Consider the following 23,615-nt stretch of genomic DNA (forward strand, 5'->3'; position numbering starts at 1 on the left):
ACTACACTCTCGGAGTGGTTGGCATTAGGAAGGGCATCCAGCTGTAGAAACTCTGCCAGATCAGATTGGGGCCTGGTGCAGCCATCTGGTTCCCCAGACCTCAGTTGAATCGTTCAACCCATGCTAGCATGGAAAGCAGGTGTTAAATGATGATGATGATAATGATATATAATATATATATCTTTTATATAAAATCCGTTCTGTTTTGTGTGTGTGTCTTCTAGGATCTTGGGCATCCTCCATCCGATTGCGCTCAAATTTGATATGTAGATACTGACGGTATCAGGGCGTGTATAAGTCTTGAAAAAATTACAAAAATCAATTCCAGGTGAGAATGCGATCGATAAAGCTGTGGGAACATGCTGTTGCGATCGATACTACACATATGTGAGAAAAATGTGTGCAGTTTGCGCAAAAAAAGCCAGCTGGCTTGAAATAATGCCACAAAATGGGACGGTCGGACAAGTTGTTTTGAGAAAATTTGGTTTAAATGTTTGACAACTCAGCACCGTCCATTGGACAGGGGCATTTTGCTCGTATATATATATATATATTTATACATCATCATCATCATTTAAAGTCCGTTGTCCATGCTGGCATGGGATGGACAGTTTGGCTGGGCTGGAACGCTGCACCAGATTCCAGTCTGATTTGGCATGGTTTTCTATTGCTGGATGCCCTTCCTAACACCAACCACTGAGAGTGTAATGGGTGCTTTTACATGCCACAGGCACAAGTACCCTTTGTGGGACTCTGAGGTGCTTTTACATGCCACCAGCACGGGTGCCAATTTGTGTGACATCAATATCTGCCACGACTGCGATTTTGCTCGGCTTCATGAGTCTTCTTCTCAAACATGACATAATGCCAAAGGTTTTGGTTATTGCTTCCGTGAGGCCCAACACATGAAAGGAACTTAGTCACTTTGTGTGTCAGTGTAGTCTTTACTTGACATCACATAATGGTTGTAACTGAGTATTGTCATACAAGCAATGTGAAAAATGTGTATTTATGGGGAAATATTACCTTGCTTAAAACAGTTGAGGGTTGGCAACAGGAAGGGCTTCTAACTACAAAATCTGCCCCAACAAATTCCATCTGACCCATGCAACCATGGAAAAGTGAATGTTAAAGGATGATGGTGATGATAATGATTGTTATAATATGAATTGGAGATTGTCCAGATATTTTATGCTTGGGGTCAATTTAATTTCTAATTTTGTAGTAATACCTCCTTCAGAGAAAGAATACTCATTCTCTGTCCAGATAGAGATTATTTAGCTTATGACTATTTATAATGCATGCAGATTTGAATAGCATTTGATCTGCCTAATTTACATAGCAGGGCTTACACTGACATTAATAGTGTGTTATACAACGCGGAGGTGCAATGGCCCAATGATTAGGGCAGGGGACTCGCGGTTTCGATTCCCAGACCGGGTATTGTCAGTGATTATTGAGCAAAAACACCTAAAAGCTCCACGAGGCTCCGGCAGGGGGTGATGGCGAACCTTGCTGTACTCTTTCACCACATCTTTCTCTCACTCTTTCTCCCTGTTTCTGTTGTACCTGCATTTCAAAGGGCCAGCCTTGTCACACACTCTGTGTCACGCTGAATCTCCCCGAGAACTACGTTAAGAGTATACGTATTGTGGAGTGCTCAGCCACTTACACGTTAATTTCACGAGCAGGCTGTTCCGTCGATCGAATCAACTGGAACCCACGTCGTCGTAACCGACGGAGTGCCACGATTGCACAATGTATTTTTTGGATAATTCAGAATGTAAGGTATACGTTTTCAATTAAAATAATTTTGTTGTGAAAAGTTCGGAGTTTTTATCAATTTGAAGGCAGAAAAAAGAGATTAGAATGAATAGATGGGTACTCTTTCTCTGTGGAATGTCTAACAAGCCTAGAAAATAATCATACTGATTCCCTTTCTTGCCTGCAGAAAAATTAAAAGCTAAAACCTGGAGTATAACCCCTTGGCTGACGATTTGCTACGAGGTTAAATCGTATGTTTATTTAGAAGTATACCTTATATTTCAAAGTATCTAAAAACGCCGAGTTGTGCAATATATATAAATATATATCGCGCGCGCACACACACATATATAACACGTACCTTGGTTTACGTTGGACGAATGAGATACTTTGGTGAAGTTTATTTTTGCTGAGGTATTTAAGAAGCAGAAACATGTCTGAAGCTGACACCTGTTAGTTGTCGAAATGATTAAAATGTTGTTATTTATTGCGCTAAGGGTTCTTTCCCCACGGTGCATAAATAAAAGTATTTCTGATTAAATGCTAGCACTGACTTAACTATTATTGTTTTTCATGTACAAAACATACCTGAGTAATTAACGTAAGCGATTTGTTTTCTCGAATATCTTACAATGTTGTCAAAAATTCTACAACCACCTGTTTTTAAAATAATTATCCTTTTTATTACAGGCCTTTTGGAATTTGGGGGAAGAAAGGCTAGTCAACTGGTACTTATTTTATTGAACCCCAAAGGGATGAAAGGCAAAGTCGATCTGGGCGAAATTTGAACCCAGAACGTAAAGAGACGAAGGGAATACCACTTAAGCATTTTGTTTGACTTGCTAACGATTCAGACAATTTACGGTCTTTAATAATTCCCTCTTGTTTTGTCTGAAAGGCAGCAATTCGAGAGGAAGGGGCCAGTGCTCAACTGGTACCTATTTTATCGACCCCGAAAGGATGAAAGGCAAAGTCACGGCGGAATTTGAATTCAGAACCTAAAAGATTGGAAGAAATGTCGCTAAGCATTTGTTTGGGGCGCTAAGATAATAATACCATTAATTATTTTGTCCTTCGCCTTGCAAATATTTCCTTGTAAGTAGTCGGCTACGAAAGTAAGGCTGTTGATTTGTAATTATTTGTATCACTTAGTTTGTTCTTTTCTGTCATTAATGTCTAATGAACATTATCTAAATGTGTTGTTTTATTAATGTCCTCACATTTCTATATTTTTTCACTTCTAACTACACCAAATAGTGAAGAAAAATATTAGAAAACAGTAAGTTGTACAAATATATCTCTACTCATGACCAACTTTAGTTTGATTTGTTTTACGTGCGATAAGAAAAATAACTTGTCTTGTGTCCTTATTCTTGAAGATTCACTAAAGCTATCAAAACAAATTCTTATAATCATACATTTAAGTCCGTGTTTATTTAATAAATTATTTTCCGAATTTTATTTTATCGTACTAGTTGATAGTATATATATATATCGAAAGATCGCCTATTATCCGTTTTGAAACACTCATAATCGCCAGTGTTTCCAGTGGGTCGCAATATAAATTATAACTTTATATTTATGTTTGTTGCTTCCGTAATATTTTTGTCTTCTGGAAATCTCAAATATCAAAGACTTACGTGATAGAGCTGTCTTCTTTAATAATTATTAACACCTTTCTTAATTATACTGACATTAAAGTTTATAAGGTTGTCGTCGTTAAATGCACCACTGTCACATTTATGTCAGTGTGTGATTGTCATGAATTTTGTTCTGCAAGAACACAGTTTTAGTTCCAGTGACAATTATACCAAATATAACGAGTGTATATAATGTAAATATATTAATGGTGAACATAGTTTTTATTAATGGTCATCGTTATAGTTAATGAAGCAATGTAAATCTTACAGCACATACCAGCTTTAAATGTCAGGAGAATTGAGAATTTCTATAGAAATGGCTAGTTTCTTTGGCGGTTGAATTTTTTTGTTATTCTAAGTAATATACCAAAATTTCGAAATTTATACAACGACTAGAGGCAGTGTGAGAAAGTATATCGAATTTACCAATTTTTGTAACGACCAAAGGTAGAATAAGAGATATTATTCAGATTTCTCGCAGCATAATTATTTCAAAATATTTTCATTGTTTGGCAGCCGGCGGATGAATTCTTTTGCGGGTGTGCTGCGGTTGGCCTTTTTGGCTTCATAGGAATTTTATTTCCATGCAGTGGAGTTTGGTAAAAGCAGTTGGGAAAAGGAATTTGATTTGTTGTAAGCAAGAGGCGAGCAAAAGTTTAATGCTTTGGGCAGAACACTTCATCCGAGAAGGAGGTTTTAGTTTGTTAATTTTATATCTAAAATTGAAATTGTTCAGTTATTTTTGTGATAGAATATTAAAAGAAAAAGTTATGAATTAAATTATTCAATATTTTCAATGACCAGTGATTAGATAACAGAAATTGAGGTAAAATATAAAAAAAAACTCTTTAGTTTCTTTCAATGGTGAAGAACTGGTCTTGATATCTTCAGACAACTTGATGTCCACTCAAAATCTACATTGCAAAGCTCTGTACAAACCTATAGTTATAATCAAAACATCTCCCAAAACAGCCATTTGAGAGCTGAAAGAGAAATGATATGTTCTCTGTGCTACATTGGTTGTTGGATGGACACACCCCTCTTCTGAAAGGAATGGCTTTTTATCAGTCGATTAAGCAAAATGGAATGAGGGTAGACTGTCAGTGTTGACTGCTAATGTAACTATAGCCTGCAAGTTATTGTGAAGTGGATATTTAGTATTCCAATATGCAAACAGAAGAAAGTAAAGTCAACTTTAGCAGGTGCAGGTCTGGCTGTGTAGTTGAGAAGTTTCCTTCCCAACCATGTGGTCTCAGGTTCTGTCCCACTGTGCAGCACCTTAGGCAGATGTCATCTAATAGCCTTGGGTTGACCAAAGCCTTGTGAGTAGATTTGGTGGATGGAAGCTGTAGAAGCCCTTCATATATGCATGTGTGTGTGTATGTATATATGTACGCACAGGGGCATAGCTAGGGTGGTGCAAGTAGGGCACATGCCCTGGGTGCCATTTTGAGGGGGACGCAATTTTGGCCCAAATCTTTTTCTAATTAAGCCATTTCTATGCAAGTTTCCACTCTTTGGTTGGGAGTGGGAGCACAATTTTGATGCTTTCCCTGGGCACCATTTACCTTAGCTGCACCCCTGTGTATGTATGCATAAACCCTTGTTTTGACATGATGATCATAAATAAATCTCACTGTCATATAAGCAATGTTGTTTCCAATCTTCTGTGGAAAAATGGGAAAATAAATGTTACCTGATAATGATGAACTATAAATGTGTTGAAGCTCGCTATTGTAGTGTTTGGATCCAAGTTTGTATGGAACTTCAGGTTGATGGCAAAATTCTATCAAACTTCAGGTGTTTGTCAGCTTGATGCCAATGCATAGTTTCTTTTCTTGATCTTGTTCAAGTGGTCTTCATGTGTTTGGGTTCTTCCTGGAATGTATGGTACCAGGTGTTAGTCTTGTTTCTATTTTTCCTTCTGGTTTCCTAATCTTTGCAGTTTTTGCTTGATGATGGGCTGGCAAATAACAAGATATGACTGAAATATGATTTACTCTGATCTGTGGTTAGAAAATTTGTAGGCTTTGGCTTAATGATGTCAATTACGGTCATTATTTTGTTGATCCTGTTCCTGGAGTCCACACCCAAAACATTGAGAGTAAGTGGTAAACAGACTGATCTAGATCTTGAAAAAGACAAGTATATTTGCTCAATACCCACCTTCAAAAAATACTGTAAAGATTTGATCCAGAGGAGAGTTCCTGTGATGGAAAGGTCCCAGTTTCTGAATTTACTGCTAAAATTCACCCATTAATTCATATGTGAGTCATGAATAACCTCATTTTCTGTCATTTAACCTCCAGTAATCAGAAAGAAAAACTTTAGTCTCTCTTTATTTATCTTATTTCCTCTTTATCTTCTGCAATTAAGAAAAAGTATAAATATATATAAATAAATAAATATATATGTATGTATATACATATATATATACATATATATATTTTTTTTATATATGTACTTGCATAGCAAGTGACCTGATCTGAGAGTGTGTGCTGGAATGAAAACAATTGCAGCGTGGAAGGTGTTTATAAGCCATTTAAGAAACACACAAAAACCGTTAGTTTCACTCAAACATTTAAATTTAATTTGCCAAAATATTTCCATCGCTTTGAGACCACAACTGTTTGCTGAAGCACAGAATTTTGTCAGTGAACAGGTCATGGTGTCAAAGCGACAAAAATATTTTGGCAAATTAAATTTAAATGTCGAAGTGAATCTAACGGTTTTTGTGTGTTTCTTATATATATATATATATATGCAGGTATGTTGATTCAAACAAGAAAAATAGAAAAATGAGTATATTCATATTTTCATTAATATTTAGCAGAAGTAACAGAGTGACTCAAAGTTCAAGAGTTTTGTGCATTGTATCAATGCTCAAAACTCTCAGACTTTGAGTCACTCTGTTACTTCTGCTAAATATTGATCAACAAGTCCTAGGGTCGATTTGTTCAACTAAAACCTTTGAAGATGGTGCTCCGGCATAGTTGCAGTCAAATGACTGAAACAAGTAAAAGAATATATATATATATATATATATATATATATTAGAAGAAATAAGGTACTTGGATGGTTTTATTATTACAGATTTTTATTAATATGTCACATGTTTTTATAAATCATGTATTAATGCTTGCATCTACACCAGTAGATGCAAGTGCTAAAATATGATTTATAAAAACATGTGACATATTAATAAAAATCTGTAAATATAAAACCATCCAGATTTCTGAATACCCTATTTCTTCTAATATATAATACCTGTACATCATCTCCAAACCTTCTAAAGCACCCACTACACTCACAGAGTGGTTGGCGTTAGGAAGGGCATCCAGCCGTAGAAACATTGCCAGATCAGACTGGGCCTGGTGCAGCCTTCTGGCTTCCCAGACCCTGGCCAAACTGTCCAACCCATGCTAACATGGAAAGCGGATGCTAAACGATGATGATGATGATGATGATATATATATATATGTGTGTGTGTATGTATAATCATTTAATGTCTATGTTCCATGCTGGCACAGGTTAGATGATGGTTTGACAGGATCTGATGGGTCCAAGGATTGCATCATGTTCCAATGCTTACCTAATGCTGGCCATTTTACAACATGTACTGAGTACTTTTTTTTTCATAGCACTGACACCTGTTATGTCACCATGCAGCTTGCAAAACTACAAACTTGAGATGGTGCTTGGCTTTATGCTATGAGACGTAGTGGTTAAAGTATGAGAGAATGGGTGGGATGCAGAGTAGGTTATGAAATTATGTACTTTGCCCAATAAATAAATAAATAAAAATATTCTCATAGTCACTCATTTTTATTATTTCATCTTGTAATTTTGAAAAAAAATTTTAAGATAAGCAACAAATACTATAATGGGTGAAAAAAAAGCCAATTGCAGCAAAGAAACCAAAATTAAATTCTTGCATTGGTTAACGAACAAACCTGATGATGTCCAAATGAGTGCAGTGTAATTTTTGCATATTTCTTGATCTATAAATATTTTTGACCTTGTCACTTTAGCATTCTAATCTTCTTTTAAAACACTTCACTGGTCACAATAGCTGAGAAACACGATCATATTGTTTCAGTGTTATTTCCTGTAATGTGACTGAACTACTGTTTTCTTGACTAACCTTCAACAATAAGGGAATGGAATGCTTTTCTGTCGGAACTGGCCTCATTATCTCTTTCAACAAAATGAACAAAGTTGGCCTCGCCAATATCAAAATCCACACTGCACTCAATCTAGTCCTCTGTTGAGTTCTGGATATTGAAACTATAGACATCAGTGCTATATACAATCTGACTGTGAGGGCATATGACCAAATGGTTCAGATGTTGCACTCATGATTATGAGATTGTGGGTTCTTTTCCTGGACTGGGTGGTGCTTTGTGTTCTCAAGCAAAACACTTCATCTCACATTTGTTCTGTAATCACTTCGATATCTGACATGTGGTGCACCTGTACAGGTAATGTCAATTTGATAGAGGGAGTTTGCCAATGTACAGCACATACACCTGATTACTATAAACAAATTGTTTGTGCACACTATTCTTTAAGAAATTGCTGAACTGTCTTTCTTGGACTATGAGAGACTACCATCACCCTCACCACTATCATACAGTCTGACAGAGACCAGCAAAAATAAATTTAAAGTTATACGATCTCTTCTATGCACTAATTTCTGAACAAGTCCCTCTCCTTAAACCAATGGTATTTTGTTATTTTAAGGCGGCGAGCTGGCAGAATCGCTAGCACACCGGGCAAAATGCGTAGCCGTATTTCGTCTGCCGTTACGTTCTGAGTTCAAATTCCGCCGAGGTTGACTTTGCCTTTCATTCTTTTGGGGTCGATAAATTAAGTACCAGTTACACACTGGGGTTGATATAATCTACTTAATCCGTTTGTCTGTCCTTGTTTGTCCTCTCTGTGTTTAGCCCCTTGTCGGTAGTAAAGAAATAGGTATTCTGTTATTTTATGGTGGGTCCAAGCAAGCAAGAAATTTAATATTTTCTATTATTTTAGCTCTAACAATTGCCATTATTTCAATTAATTTTGAAAATAATAAAGTATTTAGTGAAATAGCTATTTATTAAGCTAATCTTTGGAATAATCATCAAATTGAAATTTTGTTGGAAAGTTTTAATTTAGATTGCTGTAAATCATAAAATTTGTAGAATTTGTACCAGGGGCAATCTTGAGCAGGTTGGTATCAAAGAGGTTTATGAATGCAAGTCTAGTATGTATTGGGTGCATATGGATGGAAGGTCAAGGAATAGAGAGTGGTATCATCAGTGTAGGAGTGTGTGTGTGTGGAATGAATGGTAACAAGGAATGTCATTGATGTACCAGAGGAAGAATTGGTAAGACAAACTGAATCCTGGGATACATCAGATTTGATGTAAGTTGGGAAGAGCAACAACATATTCCAGTAGAATGAATAGGCGCAGGAGTGGCTGTGTGGTAAGTAGCTTGCTAACCAACCACATGGTTCCGGGTTCAGTCCCACTGTGTGGCATCTTGGGCAAGTGTCTTCTGCTATAGCCCCGGGCCAACCAATGCCTTGTGAGTGGATTTGGTGGACGGAAACTGAAAGAAGACTGTCGTATATATATATGTATGTGTGTTTGTGTGTCTGTGTTTGTCCCCCTAGCATTGCTTGACAACCGATGCTGGTGTAGAAAATGTCTAAGCTATGAGACAGAGTACTGATGGCGCCAATAAACTGATAACTTTAGAGGTTCTGATGCCAAACAGAGTTGAAAGATTTGCTGATGTGAAAGGCAACAATATTGTTTAAAATAAGGGCGTTAATTTATTTGTGTAAGAAAGAAGGTGTGTGCTAAATCTGGTCCTATAGAAACTCTACAAGTAATTACTCAGAAGATGTATGATTTAACCTATTTTTTTAACACACATATATATTTATATTGAAATATACTGTTTCAGTTAATTGTTAAAATAATATTGTCATTATTAGGATGATATTTGGAATATAAATTAACAAGAAATTTTGATGGCAGGTTTTAATTTAGATGACTTTAAAACAAGGAAATTTGTATCATTACAGCTAAGAGCAGTTTCAGGCAGATTGCTATCAAAAGAGTTAAGATGATAAAGTAAATGGCTGTTTGCAGTTGTTCTCATTTCTCTGTGGAGAACTGGGACTGGACCTAAGCCTTGATATAAGTTAATGGAATAGATTCTGCCATGACTGGTTACTTAGCTGGGTTCATTGTATTTGATGTATGTAGTGGTGAAATAAATGTAGTGAGGAACAAGAATTAGAGGTTTACCGTAAATCCTCGAGTATAATACGCAGGGGATTTTTAGGGGGCTGTACCTCTGAAAAACCTAAACCTTGTGTATAATATGCACCCCTTCTATAACTTGAGTCAAGGAGATCTATATAACGTCCTTGGTTTGTAAAACTGTATACGGTAATGTCCCTTATTATTATTGCATATATAACATAATGCAAACATGTAGCTTTTTTGTGCATTTTGTTTGCAGAAAATAAAGAAATAACAGTAATAACGTTTAATAAATGTTGCTTACTGCAAGTTATGGATGATTCTTTTATGACTTCATTGCTTTCAGGCTTAGCTTAAGGTATTTTCGCGCCCGACATCACAAAATGCGTCTGAATAAACATCGCCATTCAGCAAATAGAGACTCAGACATTGATTACAAAATAATTTTAATTTTTAACGTTGTATATAGTACGCATTAGGGATTTTGACCTTTAAATTTTGGGGAAAAGATGCGGATTATACTCGAGGATTTATGGTATGCAGTGAGTGTGATGGAAAGGTACCAGTTTTTGTTTAAGGCATTGCAGATAGGAAGATTTTGCATAATGGAAGTAATGTAAGAGAGATGCCTGTTAGTATTGTGTCTTTCATTACTCTCTTCTTCTTCCACTAATTCATCCCAGCCACTGTTTCGCTATCATACTCTTTCTTTCGCCTACAGAACAGACATGGTGATGTGATTTGAGGGAGACTTCATTGCAATTCCTAATTGTTTAAAAGACCACATAGAAGCTTTTTTTCTTGGTCATCGTTTTAGATGGTGACTGAGTGTGGTGATTCCTGTAGCCCTGGATGTTTTAAGCACATGCTTTTTATTTGGTCATATCTTTTTTAGTATTTTTCCGTTACCCTATTAATTTTCTTGTGTCTGATGGAAAGAAGGAGTCTAAATTGTGAATATTTTGTTATTTTATGTTTTAGTTTTTGTGTAGTTTTTGGTGACTGCTTTTCAAAAAATGCATGACAGGTGGGTTTCCTCGCTGTTGGAGTGTAGATATGTTATCTGCAGGTTATTCGTGTTAAGTGGTTCTAGCTATTGTTCATGTCGTTAATTACTTGCTATTGTATATTACTGTTTGTTTAGTTGTTCTATTTTAGATGCAAATATTTGACAAATATGGGTGGTGTGGGGTGAAGGGGAGTTTGTGGGAGATATTTTCTTTGTTATTTCATTTCTTTGTTCTTGATGTTGAACATATATTTTAGTTGTAAGCAATGTTTCCTCTGCAAATTTTGCATTTTTTTCTCTATTTGCAAAGTATGTAGCCATCACTCAAATTTTTTCAGTAAAAAAAAAAAAAGTCCAATTTCAATTTGAAAGCCTTGTGTGCACTGTTTACAGGGAACACTGGTCATGAGCAATGCATTGTGTTTTACACACATGCAAATAACTGCACTCTTTTCTCTTTTACTTATTTCAGTCATTTGACTGCAGCCATGCTGAAGCACCGCCTTTAGTTGAGCAAATCGACCCCAGGACTCATTCTATCGGCCTCTTTTGTTGAACCGCTAAGTTATGGGGACGTAGACACACCAGCATTGGTTGTCAAGCGATGTTGAAGGGGAGAAACACAGACAAACACACACACACACACATATATGTATATATACATATATACGATGGGCTTCTTTCAGTTTCCGTCTACCAAATCCACTCACTAGGATTTGGTCGGCCCGAGGCTATAGTAGCAGACACTTGCCCAAGGTGCCACGTAGTGGGACTGACCCCAGAATCATGTGGTTGGTAAGCAAGCTACTTACCACAGCCACTCCTGCACTCATCATTATCGTTTAACATCTTTGTTCTATGTTTGGATGGTTCTACAAGATTTGATTAACTTAAGGGTTGTGTTGGTCTGCAGTGTCTGCTTTGGTAAGGTTTCAATGGCTGGATACCCTTCCTAATGCTAGCCATTTTACAAAGTATATCAGTTTTCCATGACACCAGCACTTGTTGGTTAACTGAATAATCTGCTAGACAAGACTTCTTCACATAGTGGAGGTGCAGTATTCAAGGAGATAGCATTGTGACAGGGGTAGAGAGGCAACAGTAGGAAAGAGAGACTGGGATAGGTGTCCTGCTGTACAGAAGATACATGGGTACACTTGCAAAAACAAAAGGAGAAAGGAAAGTAGAGATGGTACAAGAAGGTGGATAGAGAACAGGAAGAAGTTGGGACAGAGAATTGAGATTGGTTGGGTAGGTGGATGGCGGGGGACGTCAGAAGATACAGGAACAAAAGTTTAGAGGGAACAATGCCCACAACTGAAATGTGCATACTAAGCATTGTGAACTAAGAAATGAAATAATAAAAAAAAATATCTCCCACAAACTCCCCCATAACACTCCCCTCTTCATACAGTTGTCAAGTATTTGTCTAACATAAAACTACTTAAACAGTAAAACACCATAGTGAGTAATTAACAATATCAACAACTCTAACTGTAGCCACAACACTTCAAATTTAACAATAACAACCTTCAGATAATATATCTATACCCAACAGCAAGTAAACTTCCTTATCAAATGTTTTTCGAAAATTACTTTCTTTGCTTTTTTGTTTTTTTAATCACTTTGGTTATTTCACTTGTGTAATCGGGGTTGTATTTTGTTCCTCGTGTAATATTATTCTCAAAGCATCTGTAATTGTTGTTGTTGCCTGTATTTACTGTATTGTGTTTATCTTCTTGTTGATTTCTGCAAAATTCTCAATTCTGTTTCGGTGGCACGTAAAATGCACTATCTGAATGTGATTGATGCCAGGCCCACCTGACTTGCTCCCATGCCTGTGGTACATAAAAAGCACCCGCTACACTACAGAGTGGTTGGTGTTAGGAAGGACATCCAGCTGTAGAAACATTGCCAGGCGTAGGAGTGGCTGTGTGGTAAGTAGCTTGCTTATGAACCACATGGTTCCAGGTTCAATCCCACTGCGTGGCACCTTAGGCAAGTGTCTTCTACTATAGCCTTGAGCCGACCAAGCCTTGTGAGTGAATTTGGTAGACGGAAACTGAAAGATGCCCGTCGTATATATGTATATATATATATATATTATATATATATATATATATATATATATGAATGTGTGTGTATATGTTTGTGTGTCTGTGTTTGTGCCCCCCCCCCCCCAACATCGCTTGACAACTGATACTGGTGTGCTTACGTCCCTGTAACTTAGCAGTTCAGCAAAAGAGACTGATAGAATAAGTACTAGGCTTACAAAGAATAAGTCCTGGGGTCGATTTGCTCGACTAAAGGCGGTGCTCCAGCATGGCCACAGTCAAATGACTGAAACAAGTAAAAGAGTAAAGATCAGATTGGAGCCTGGTGCAACTGCTGGCCTTCCAGCCCTCAGTCAAACCGTCCAAACCATGCCAGCATGGAAAACGGACATTAAACAATGATAATGATGATGAGTAGAAGTAAACTTTTGTTTTCCTTTTGTGTAGTTTTCAAAATGTTATTTTGTTCATTGATATATGAGAATACCTTTGAACACTTTTCATACTGCAGCTTTTGGGAATCCAGCAGGAAAGTGTTATTACAGCTATTTCTGATAGGACCATATGGAGGAGGTGCCTGAGGATTCTACCTCTGCAACCCTTCCAGGAGTAGTGGGCTGGCAAACTAGATGGATTGATGTGTGAATATGCCTTGATGGTGATAGAGAGATCAATGGTTGAAGGACAGCTGAGGGACTGTGGTTGTAGTTGTTAGGTATTATATAAAGCATGTGATGAATAGTTGTTCTTAGCATTGTGAGGTGTTGCTTCTTTAAGCTATAAATGGAAATTTGTAAGGCTATCGCATCTAATCTAGCAGACCTCTGATTAAAGACATTCCAGCTATGACCCTCTACTTTTTTTATATCCAGAAATAATATATCTCAGATTACATTATCTGAATTCTTCTATTCTTAAAACTGCAGATTGTGATTTGAATCAGATTTGGCTGCTAATGCTAGTAGATTAAACTACCATGTAGAGGTTTACTTGTTTTGTATCTCCCCAAGCGGTGATAGTATTATTTTGGGGCTTTTAATTTTTTTTTTGTCCCAGGATATCTTGTTTGCACTGAAGTGTTCCCTGATGATAGTGTTTGGGAAAGTTTTGACTTGTAATTAAAGTTTGTGTAAATGGGGTGGGATTAAAAAATATATCTCAGATTCCACTGGTCATCTCCACTACATGTCCACACCTTTGTGGGGTTTTTTTTTTTACTCATTTCATTCATTACACTGTAGCCATGCTATGGGTGTGCCTTGAAGAATTTAGTTGTACAAACCAAACTCAGTACTGAGCCCCCCAATACTCATTTTTAAAGTCTGGTACTTATTTTATCACTCTCTGTTACCGAACTGCTAAGTTATGAGGACATAAGCAAACTAACACTAGTTGTCAAGCAGTTGTGGGGGACACACACACACACACAGTCACAGACTCACACTTCTGCACAGTTTCTTATTTCTTTACTACCCACAAGGGGCTAAACATAGAGGGGACAAACAAGGACAGACAAACTGGTTAAGTCGATTATATCGACCCCAGTGTGTAACTGGTACTTATTTTATCGACACCGAAAGGATGAATGGCGAAGTCGACCTAGGCGGAATTTGAATTCAGAACGTAGCGGCAGATGAAATACCACTAAGCATTTCGCCCGGTGTGCTTACGTTTCTGCCAGCTCGCCGCCTTCACTTCTGCACAGTTTCTATCTATCAAATTTACTTAGAAGCATTAGTTGGCTCAAGGTGCTGCATAGTGGGGACTGACCCCCTCCCCCCTCAAAAAAAATCCCCACATAGTTGCAAAGCAAGCTTTGTAACCTTCTTCCTGCTTTTACATACACTGTCTTTGTCTTAGTCACTTCTCTACAATAATTTCTTTGTCAGTGTTTCTTTGTCCTTCTTATATATTATACTATTTTGTTATTTCAGGGTTTTTGTCACCAATAATGCACTAATGAAGGATGGCATTATCAAGAAGATATGCAACGTCAATTATATAACCTTGAAGTCGTTTGTGAAATTATAAGCAAAGGATTTCAATTTGCATTTAAGGGCAACAGACAGCATTATGGCTGAGGCTGAGACGTGTAAAAGTGAAAATCAAGTTGATGAAACACAATCTGAAAATAAAGATACACCATGTGAGACAGAGTTAGATGTAACAAAGAAATTGTATACCTGTGATGTGTGTTTACTGATATTCTCCGATATTGGAAGTTTGACTAATCACAAACATGTACACTCAGAGAAAAAACCATATCTGTGTAATGCCTGTGGCAAAACATTCTCACGGAAGACTAACTTAACCCGTCACAAACATATACACATAAGAGAAAAACCATGCCACTGTGATATCTGTGGTAAATCATTCTCATCGACTGAAAATTTATCTTCTCATAAAAGTACTCATTCAGTTAAGAGACCACACCAGTGTAATGTCTGTGGTAAGCGGTTTCCTAGAGGAGCAACATTAACTCGCCATAAACGTATTCACAATGACAAGAAACCATATCAATGTGACACTTGCGGTAAAACCTTCTCTCAGAATGGGAATTTAGCTTCTCATAAACTTGTTCACTCGGGAGAGAAACGATATCATTGTGATATTTGTAGTAAAACATTCTCCCGGAGTGAATATTTGAAACGACACATACGTGTTCACACAGGGGAAAAACCATATGAATGTGATATCTGTGGCAAGGCGTTCTCTGGGAGTGCGAATCTCACCTGTCATAAACGTAGGCATACAGGTGAGAAACCATACCATTGTGATATCTGTGGTAAATCATTCTCGACAAGTGGAACCTTATCTTGTCATAAAAGTAGGCATACAGGTGAGAAATCATATCAGTGTGATATCTGCGGTAAAACATTCTCTCAAAATGGACTGTTAGTTAATCACCGGAGCGTTCACACACGTGAGAAACCGTACTACTGTGACATCTGCGGTAAAAGATATTCTGTAAAAGGAGATTTAACACGTCACAGTCGGGTTCATACTGATAAGAAATCTAACCAGGGTGATAAAATCTGTGATAAAAAGATCACTGTCGGTGAAAATATAATCTCTCCTGAACTGATTGAGATAGAGAAACCACATCAGTGTGATATCTGTGGTAGAAGGTTTTCAGAGAATAGATATTTAATTATGCACAAGCATATTCATACAGGTGAGAAACCATATCAGAGTAATGATGTCTGTGATAGAAAGATAAATGAAAATGAAAACTTAAATTCGCACTCGGAGAGATCATACGAGTGTAATATCTGTGGTAAGATATTTGCACAGAAGAGATATTTAATTAGGCACATACATATTCACACAGGTGAGAAACCATACCACTGCGACACGTGTGGTAAAGCATTCTCTCAAAATGAGTACCTGACACTTCACAAACGTATTCACACAGGAGAAAAACCATATGTGTGTGATATTTGTGGTAAAGCGTTCTCTACAAGTAAAAGTGCAACTCGTCACAAGCGTATTCACACAGGTGAGAAACCATACCACTGTGATGTCTGTGGTAAGACATTCTCCGAAAGTTCAAAATTAACTCGTCACAAAGATACACATACAGGTGTGAAGCCATATCACTGTAATATCTGTGGCAAAACCTTTTCAGTGAAAACAAATTTAACTCGTCACAATAATATACACAGAGGAGAAAATGCTTGTCACTGTGATGTGTGTGGTAAAACATTTTCAACAACTGAAGATTTGTCATCTCATAAATCTATTCATTTAGACGAGAAACCATATCATTGTGATGTCTGTGGTAAAATATTTTCTGAAAGCAAATCATTATCTATCCATAAATGTAGCCACATGGATGAGTAAGCATAATACTGTGATATCAGTGGTAAAATAATTTATCAAAGCAGGCATTTAACTTATCACACATTTGAAAAACCATATCACACCACTGATATCATTTAGTAAAATGCTTCACCAAATGAATATTTGAAATACTCCAGAGATATTCATAAAAGAAAAAAAGAAAATTTGTGAATGTTACACCATGGATAAAACATTCTCTGGAAGGCAAAAATCTTGTTATGAACATATACTTCATGTAATAAAACCACCATTGTGATATCTGTGATAAATCATTTTTGATAAATTAATTAAAGTATGTTGTGTCAAAAATGCACACTCAGGTGAGAAACCTCACCAGAGTGATATTAATTATTAACTGAAAGTCAACTATTAACTCCTCAGGGTCTCTACTAACTTCATGGAATCTTTGCATGGCTTCCAACTTCACACTGTTCATACTTAACAAAACTCCCTATAAATTTTCCTTTCTTGTACTTCCTGTTTCACTATCACATAGATACAATCATTCTAAAATCACACTCTTCTGCTGTTGATTCTGCTCTTTACTTCCTTAAAACTTGTGGATACAGCAACATCCGTGCATATCCTAAACATCTACCAGGCTTGCATTTCTCCATGAACAAGCCTCTTAACCCTTTTGTTAACATGTTTCTATTAAACTACACTGCTTTTGTTTCAGTTAATTTAAAGAAAAAAAAAATGAAGAATTTAGTAAAATAATTTTGTTATTAAAACTTTTGTTTGGAACTTAAATTTACCTAAAATTTTGATGTTTAGGTTTTAATTTAGATCACTTTAGAACAAGAAGCTTTTACAAGGTGTGACAAAAAAAAAACCTCCCAGATTTATCACTCTTGATAAACATTTTAACAGCACGCACACGGTGTGCACCAGTTCAAATCATAATGGTAATTGAAAGAAAAAAAATGATAAAACATTAGCTACATGAAGACACTATCTGCCCAGTTTCACTAATAGCATGCCATTGGCTGTATAAAAATATGGGGGTCATTCTGTTGCACCCTGTATCAGAAAACCAAGGGATAGTCTAAGGTGGCTGGTATCAAAAGCGTTAAATCGAGTTGTCTTAATTTTAACTCTTTCAATAGGGATATGACAATTCAGTTTCTTTCAACATCATGAAGGCGCATTTGTAATCATAAGTAATACATAAAAAAAAAAATCACACAGCCCCCTCCTACATTTCACAATCTACAGTGATCTCTCATGACACAGCTTGCTGTATTAAACATGTTACGCAGTCAGCAACTTGCTCTCTGGAGGCTCATGCTGTTCCTGAAAACATCAACTTAAATATATTGGAAGGATCATATTTGATTGCATAAAAGATGCACAGGCATATCAGATGTACCTCAGTTTCAGCAGCACATTCAGGAACAAAAAATGTTGTTTAGTGGATTAAAACTTATGGGTGGGGAGACAACTTTGCATATAGGACCTGGGGTGATTTTCTTTTGTAACATATTTTTTAGAAAATAGGTGTCTTATATGCCATCAGGTATGGTGAATATCAGTCTCATTTATCTAGAAAGTTCTGGCTGATTTTAAAAGAAGCTGCAATCATTTATCCTCTTAGGAGATCCACTGAGTTGAGCCCCTTGTGGGCAGTAAAGAAATAGGAAACTAAAAGAAACCTCCTGTGTATATGTGTGTATACATCTATCATGGATGTATGTGTTTACTTGAGTCTCCTTGTCTCGGCATTGCATGATAGTTGTAAACAAATGTTACTTTCACACCTGGAGTATCTTTCAATTCCAATCTTCCGTAAAAACGTGTGGCTATGAGGAAATTTTAGCTTGCTTAGAAACAGGAAGGGCATCAAATCATAGAAAAATCTGCCCCAATAAATTCCATGTGAACCTTGCAAGCATGTAAAAAGTGGAAGCTAAATAATAGACAAATGTAATATTTTACCATTCTTTGACTCTTTTAAAACATTCTGCTTTATCATATACCAAATGTTACATATAAATAACTGAGAAACAGTATTTCATCTGTCGTTACGGTCTGAGTTCAAATTCCGCCAAGGTTGACTTTGCCTTTCATCCTTTCAGGGTCAATAAATAAAGTACCAGTTTCGCAATGGGGTCGATGTAATCGACTTAATCCCTTTGTCTGTCCTTGTTTGTCCCTTCTATGTTTAGCCCCTTGTGGGCAATGAAGAAATATATAAATAACTGAGAATGTTTTTGATAAAAATATTTAAATTAAATTTCATAAATATAATTTTTCCCCAATGACATTTTTCCATTTTATTTTCTTAGATTGAAAGAAGTTGGAAGCTTTTTTTTTTTTAATAAACTTTGTACTGGAGTCCACTGCAACATTGTGTTATGGCTTAATACAACTACTGTTTGTCATGATAATCATTACCTTGACCAGTTCTTAGTGTAAATGATAATTATTCTGTGTTATCATTTCTAATTGTACTTTGTTAGAGTAGTATTGTTTGAAAATGTGTTGTTGCATTTCCAATTGTTTTACTGTTCTAATTAAATTAGTAATAAACATAATTATTGCTATGACGTGGTGCTGAAAAGTTCCTGGCTTTAAGGATATCGGGAAAAACCCTGATTGGAGGCCCAACTTTCTGAGTTCTTTTATAGGGCCTAAAAAAACTGAAGGACTGCTGCGATATGTGTGTGAATCTTAGAAGGAAATATGTTGCATAAAATCATAATCAACTGATCCTCTTGTATTTTCTTTTACTCAAAGCCAGGAACTTTTAAGCACCCCCCCCCAACCTGTATATTGTTGATGATAAATACATGTAGTTTGAAAAATGATTTCATTTCCATGTTACAGTTGTCCTGATTCTTTCTCATCAAACATTATATATAAACATTTAAATTGCCAAATGAAAGAATATATAAAAAAATTAATGTAAAAATATAAAGAAAAAGGAAAACATGACATTCCTTTCAATACATATATCAACGCTTTGCTTCATTTCTTTTTTATTTGAAAATAATTAAAAAAAAGAATTTTAATTTGATGTTTAAATTTTGATTCCACTGAAATATGGAACCGATTGCAAGCTTTTCCGTTACTTGGGACTCTGTATGAAACAATATTTATGTATTTTTTTGTAGCACAGATATTTTATTAATGTAGAATTTTAGCAGGAGTGTCTACTCTGTAGAGTGTGGTTCATCATCATCATTGTTTAATGTCTGCTTTCCATGCTAGCATGGGTTGGACGATTTGACTGTGGACTGGCAAACCAGATGGCTGCACCAGGCTCCAATCTTGATCTGGCAGATTTTCTACAGCTGGATGCCCTTCCTAACGCCAACCACTCCGAGAGTGTAGTGGGTGCTTTTACGTGCCACCGGCACGAGGGCCAGTCAGGCAGTACTGGCAACGACCATGCTCAAATGGTGCTTTTTATGTGCCTCCTGCACAGGAGCCAATCCAGCGGCACTGGCAACAACCTCGCTCGACATGCCAGAAAAACAGTTGAAGCTGTGTAAGGTGTATTTGGGGCCTGGATTGGGAGTTTAGTGAAATATTTTAGGGTACTGGTAAATGCTTACAAGCACTCTATTTGCAAACTACAGAAAGTAGCATTCATTACGAGACTGGATATCTTTCAAGGAATTCAGTATGCCTGAAATATAGTTCTTTGTAAAATTTGTTGGAAAGCTGCAGAAAAAATTCCTAATGTAGCTGAATGTCAGATTCTTCAGATCAGTGAGAAGAAAAATTGTCTTAGTTGGTCTACAGATGTCCATTTTATGCTAAAAAAAAGAAAGAAAAATACACAGCCTGGTTTGACTGAATATTTGATGGTATGTGCAAGACAATGAGTGGATGTGGGTTTGATAGGCATATTGCACTTGTTGCATGACAGTTAGCCACACCACTTTCTGGGAAAGGAAATTGAAAGAAGAGCATGGGGAAGCTGTTGTTTTGCAGTTTAATTTGACACATACTTGAGAAATTAGAGGAACTTCCTCTCCTTGTAAATGAGTAATTGATGAGTCTTCATCTGCAGTGTAAAGTTTCATGATATATGTCTATACTCTTACTTAATCAGGCCAAATTAAAATGAAAGCACATTCAATGCCCAGCTGAGATCTGTATTCACCTAAGTCAGACAAAGTAATCTTATTGGAGGAACTGTCTTATGCTATGGCTGGAATGGACTGAGAAATATGAAGCCCAACGTTGCAGCTCTCTTGGACTTGTCCTTCTGTCACACTTTAGCCTCTCAACACCTGGTATAGAACCATTGGTTCTCATCCTCCCACTTTTAAATACCCACTCTCTATCTAGCTGAGGTTTTTTCCATTCTTCCTTCTTCCTGTTCTTTGTCTTGCAAGTTACTTGGTGACTCTGCTAGTGCTCTGTTAAGTGGTTGGCATTAGGAAGGGCACCTGGCTGTAGAAATCATGCCAAAGCTGACATTGGAGCTAAACGTGGCTTGCTAGATCCTGTCAAACCAGCCAAATGATGCCAGCATGGAAAATGGACATTAATTGATGCTGATGATGTCGGTTGAGTAACAGCAATCCCACGCCCTCTGAACTTTGTGAGGAATATGGCCTATATATTTATTTCTTTATTGCCCATAGGGGACTAAACATAGAGAGGACAGATAAAGGAATTAAGTAGATTACATCGACCCCAGTGCTTAATTGGTACTTATTTAATTGACCCCGAAAGGATGAAAGGCAAAGTTGACCTCAGCAGAATTTGAACTCAGAACATAGCGGCGGACGAAATACTGCTAAGCATTTTGCTCGGCATGCTAACAATTCTGCCAGCTTGCCGCCCTGTATGGCCTATATATTGTCACACAAAGGTTATCTTACAACAACATGGATGTACAGTGTATCTATCGAATCTAGTATTTGAAGTCTAAGACTTGGCACTTACTGTATTATATAATCACTTGCAAACACAATATCCAAAATGTTGTGTATGTCAAGCCCTCTTTAATAGCTTGGTGTTGGATAGACCATTTGATTAGTGCAAACCAAAGTTCCAAATATTTTTAAAGTGAGAGAAAGCAGAGAACCAGGTAAGATTCTTTAGTGCTTGAATGTCCATAAGACATGTGATCAAAATTATTCATCCCACATGGGAAGAGTTTCAAGACACTGTTTTCCGTGCATTAGGATGTGTTACAGCCAATCGTAGGGACTGGGTTGATGAATTTTAGTTGTGATGTCTGGTGTTCACAGCATTTTACTGCATGATAGGCTATCTAGCGAGCATCACAATTTGGCACTTGTTCATTACTAGAATATAAAATCTGAACTTTGGCAATCACTCAAGTAGATGAAGAACAGTTAGTGAGAGGTTTCATGATAAAATCATTAAGAAGCACAATCATCACATGACACAGGCTTATGGACCTAAGAGTCTAGAACTGCCTTCTTTTCTTTCTTGAGATGGCTCTATTCACTAAATTAACAGAGTTTGCTGGTCATTAGGTTAAATACTATTCAACCTAATTCAAAGGCAATGAGCTGGCAGAAACATTAGCACGCCGGGCAAAATGCTAGCAGTATTTCGTCTGCTGTTATGTTCTGAGTTCAAATTCTGCCGAGGTCGACTTTACCTTTCATCCTTTCGGGGTTGATAAATTAAGTGTCAGTTACACAATGGGGTCGATGTAATCGACTTAATCCTTTTGTTTGTCCCCTCTATGTTTACCCCCTTGTGGGAAATAAAGAAATAAGGTTGAATACTATTCTAGCTGTTAAACAGTGAATCTTTTGTGATTGGAATCCCTGAACAAACACCTATCGTTATTTTGGACAAATTCCTTCACAGTAGATTAAGCAGCAAAGGCAATTAGTAAATTGAATCAAAGTAAGGCTCCTAGTGAAGATGGAATCTGTACTAAAGTCTTGTCCTTTGGTGGCAATCATATCACACAGAGATGAGTTTATTAGTATAGTCTTGAGAGTTGGTGCTATTTTGAAGGACTTCAATTTCTTTATAAAGGAAAGAGTGACAAAATACAATGTGGCAGCTATAGAGGCATAGCTCTACTGTTGGTGGTTGGCAAGCTTCACTTCTAAGAAGCAGGCATCTTTACATCACAATGTATACACTCTGCATGCATTAATAGCAATCATTGACACAATAAATATCAGAGGGAAATGCAAATTTATTCAAGCAGCAACCAGTGAGAGTACCAAATGCATTTCGACTATTTCCATGGCATGTACTTGTTGGCTTCTGCTGGGATGAATTTTCATTTGTTTCTGATATTTATTGTGTTTTTAACACAGTAAGTCCAGAGATATTATTTTAGGACAAATACCACAGTAACTGGCCTATCAACAGTGTTAATACATTAAGTATGATTCATAGATGGCTGTTTTAATTAAATACTGCCTCAATTGCATACTGATTTTTAATCAACCAAGTGGTTATTTATAATATTAGTGAATGCTTTTATTCACTTTTCCTATATCAGAGAGTACAAATTCCCACCTGATCATTGAAAAGGCCTAACAAGGCTGAAATGCATCCAGCACTCTTGTAGGCTGCTGCTAGGATGAATTTTCATCTGCCTTTGATACTTATTGTGTTTTTAACACAACAAGCCCATAAGAGAAGCAGAACAAATACTGCAGTAACTGTCCTATTGACTATTTGTATACATTAACTATGATACATAGAAAGCTGTTTTAGTTAAATACTGTCTCAGTTGTTTATACTGGATTTTTAATAAGTATTCTTTTTATTTGTAATTGAATTGTAATTGATGACCTTCCTGAATCTCAGTGTAGTTTCCATTATTTCTTTCTTATTTCTTTACTGCTCACAAGGGGCTAAACATAGAGGAGACAAACAGATTAAGTCAATTATATTGAATCCAGTGTGTAACTGGTACTTATTTAATCGACCTCAAAAGGATGAAAGGCAAAGTCGACCTTGGCGGAATTTGAACCTAGAACATAACAGCAGACGATATACCGCTTAGCATTTCGCCCGGTGTGCTAACATTTCTGCCAGCTCACCACTGGTTTTCATTATGGCAGAAGAACATTGG

The 23,615-nt window shown here is 36.8% G+C and overlaps 1 protein-coding gene across 3 annotated transcripts; it reads left to right on the forward strand.

Annotated features, from left to right (window-relative positions):
* The first annotated feature begins 2,838 nt into the window (after positions 1-2,838).
* On the forward strand, positions 2,839-17,834 carry LOC115214147 (zinc finger protein 271-like). 3 transcript variants are annotated; one of them, XM_036504594.1, is made up of 3 exons: positions 2,839-3,043; positions 7,046-7,160; positions 14,668-17,834. In XM_036504594.1, the coding sequence occupies exon 3, from the start codon at positions 14,807-14,809 to the stop codon at positions 16,574-16,576; it is 1,770 nt and encodes a 589-aa protein (XP_036360487.1). In that variant the 5' UTR covers positions 2,839-3,043; positions 7,046-7,160; positions 14,668-14,806; the 3' UTR covers positions 16,577-17,834. The 3 variants fall into 3 exon arrangements, with proteins under 3 accessions (XP_036360487.1, XP_029639076.1, XP_036360488.1); XM_029783216.2 differs by lacking the exon at positions 7,046-7,160; XM_036504595.1 differs by lacking the exons at positions 2,839-3,043; positions 7,046-7,160 and adding an exon at positions 12,599-12,616.
* The last annotated feature ends 5,781 nt before the right edge of the window (positions 17,835-23,615 follow it).

The sequence above is a fragment of the Octopus sinensis genome, linkage group LG7, assembly GCF_006345805.1.
Source record: "Octopus sinensis linkage group LG7, ASM634580v1, whole genome shotgun sequence".
NCBI lineage: Eukaryota > Metazoa > Mollusca > Cephalopoda > Octopoda > Octopodidae > Octopus > Octopus sinensis.

Excerpts from the sequence above, each read along its gene's own strand:
- LOC115214147 (XM_036504594.1), top strand. The coding sequence starts at position 14,807 with ATGGCTGAGGCTGAGACGTGTAAAAGTGAAAATCAAGTTGATGAAACA.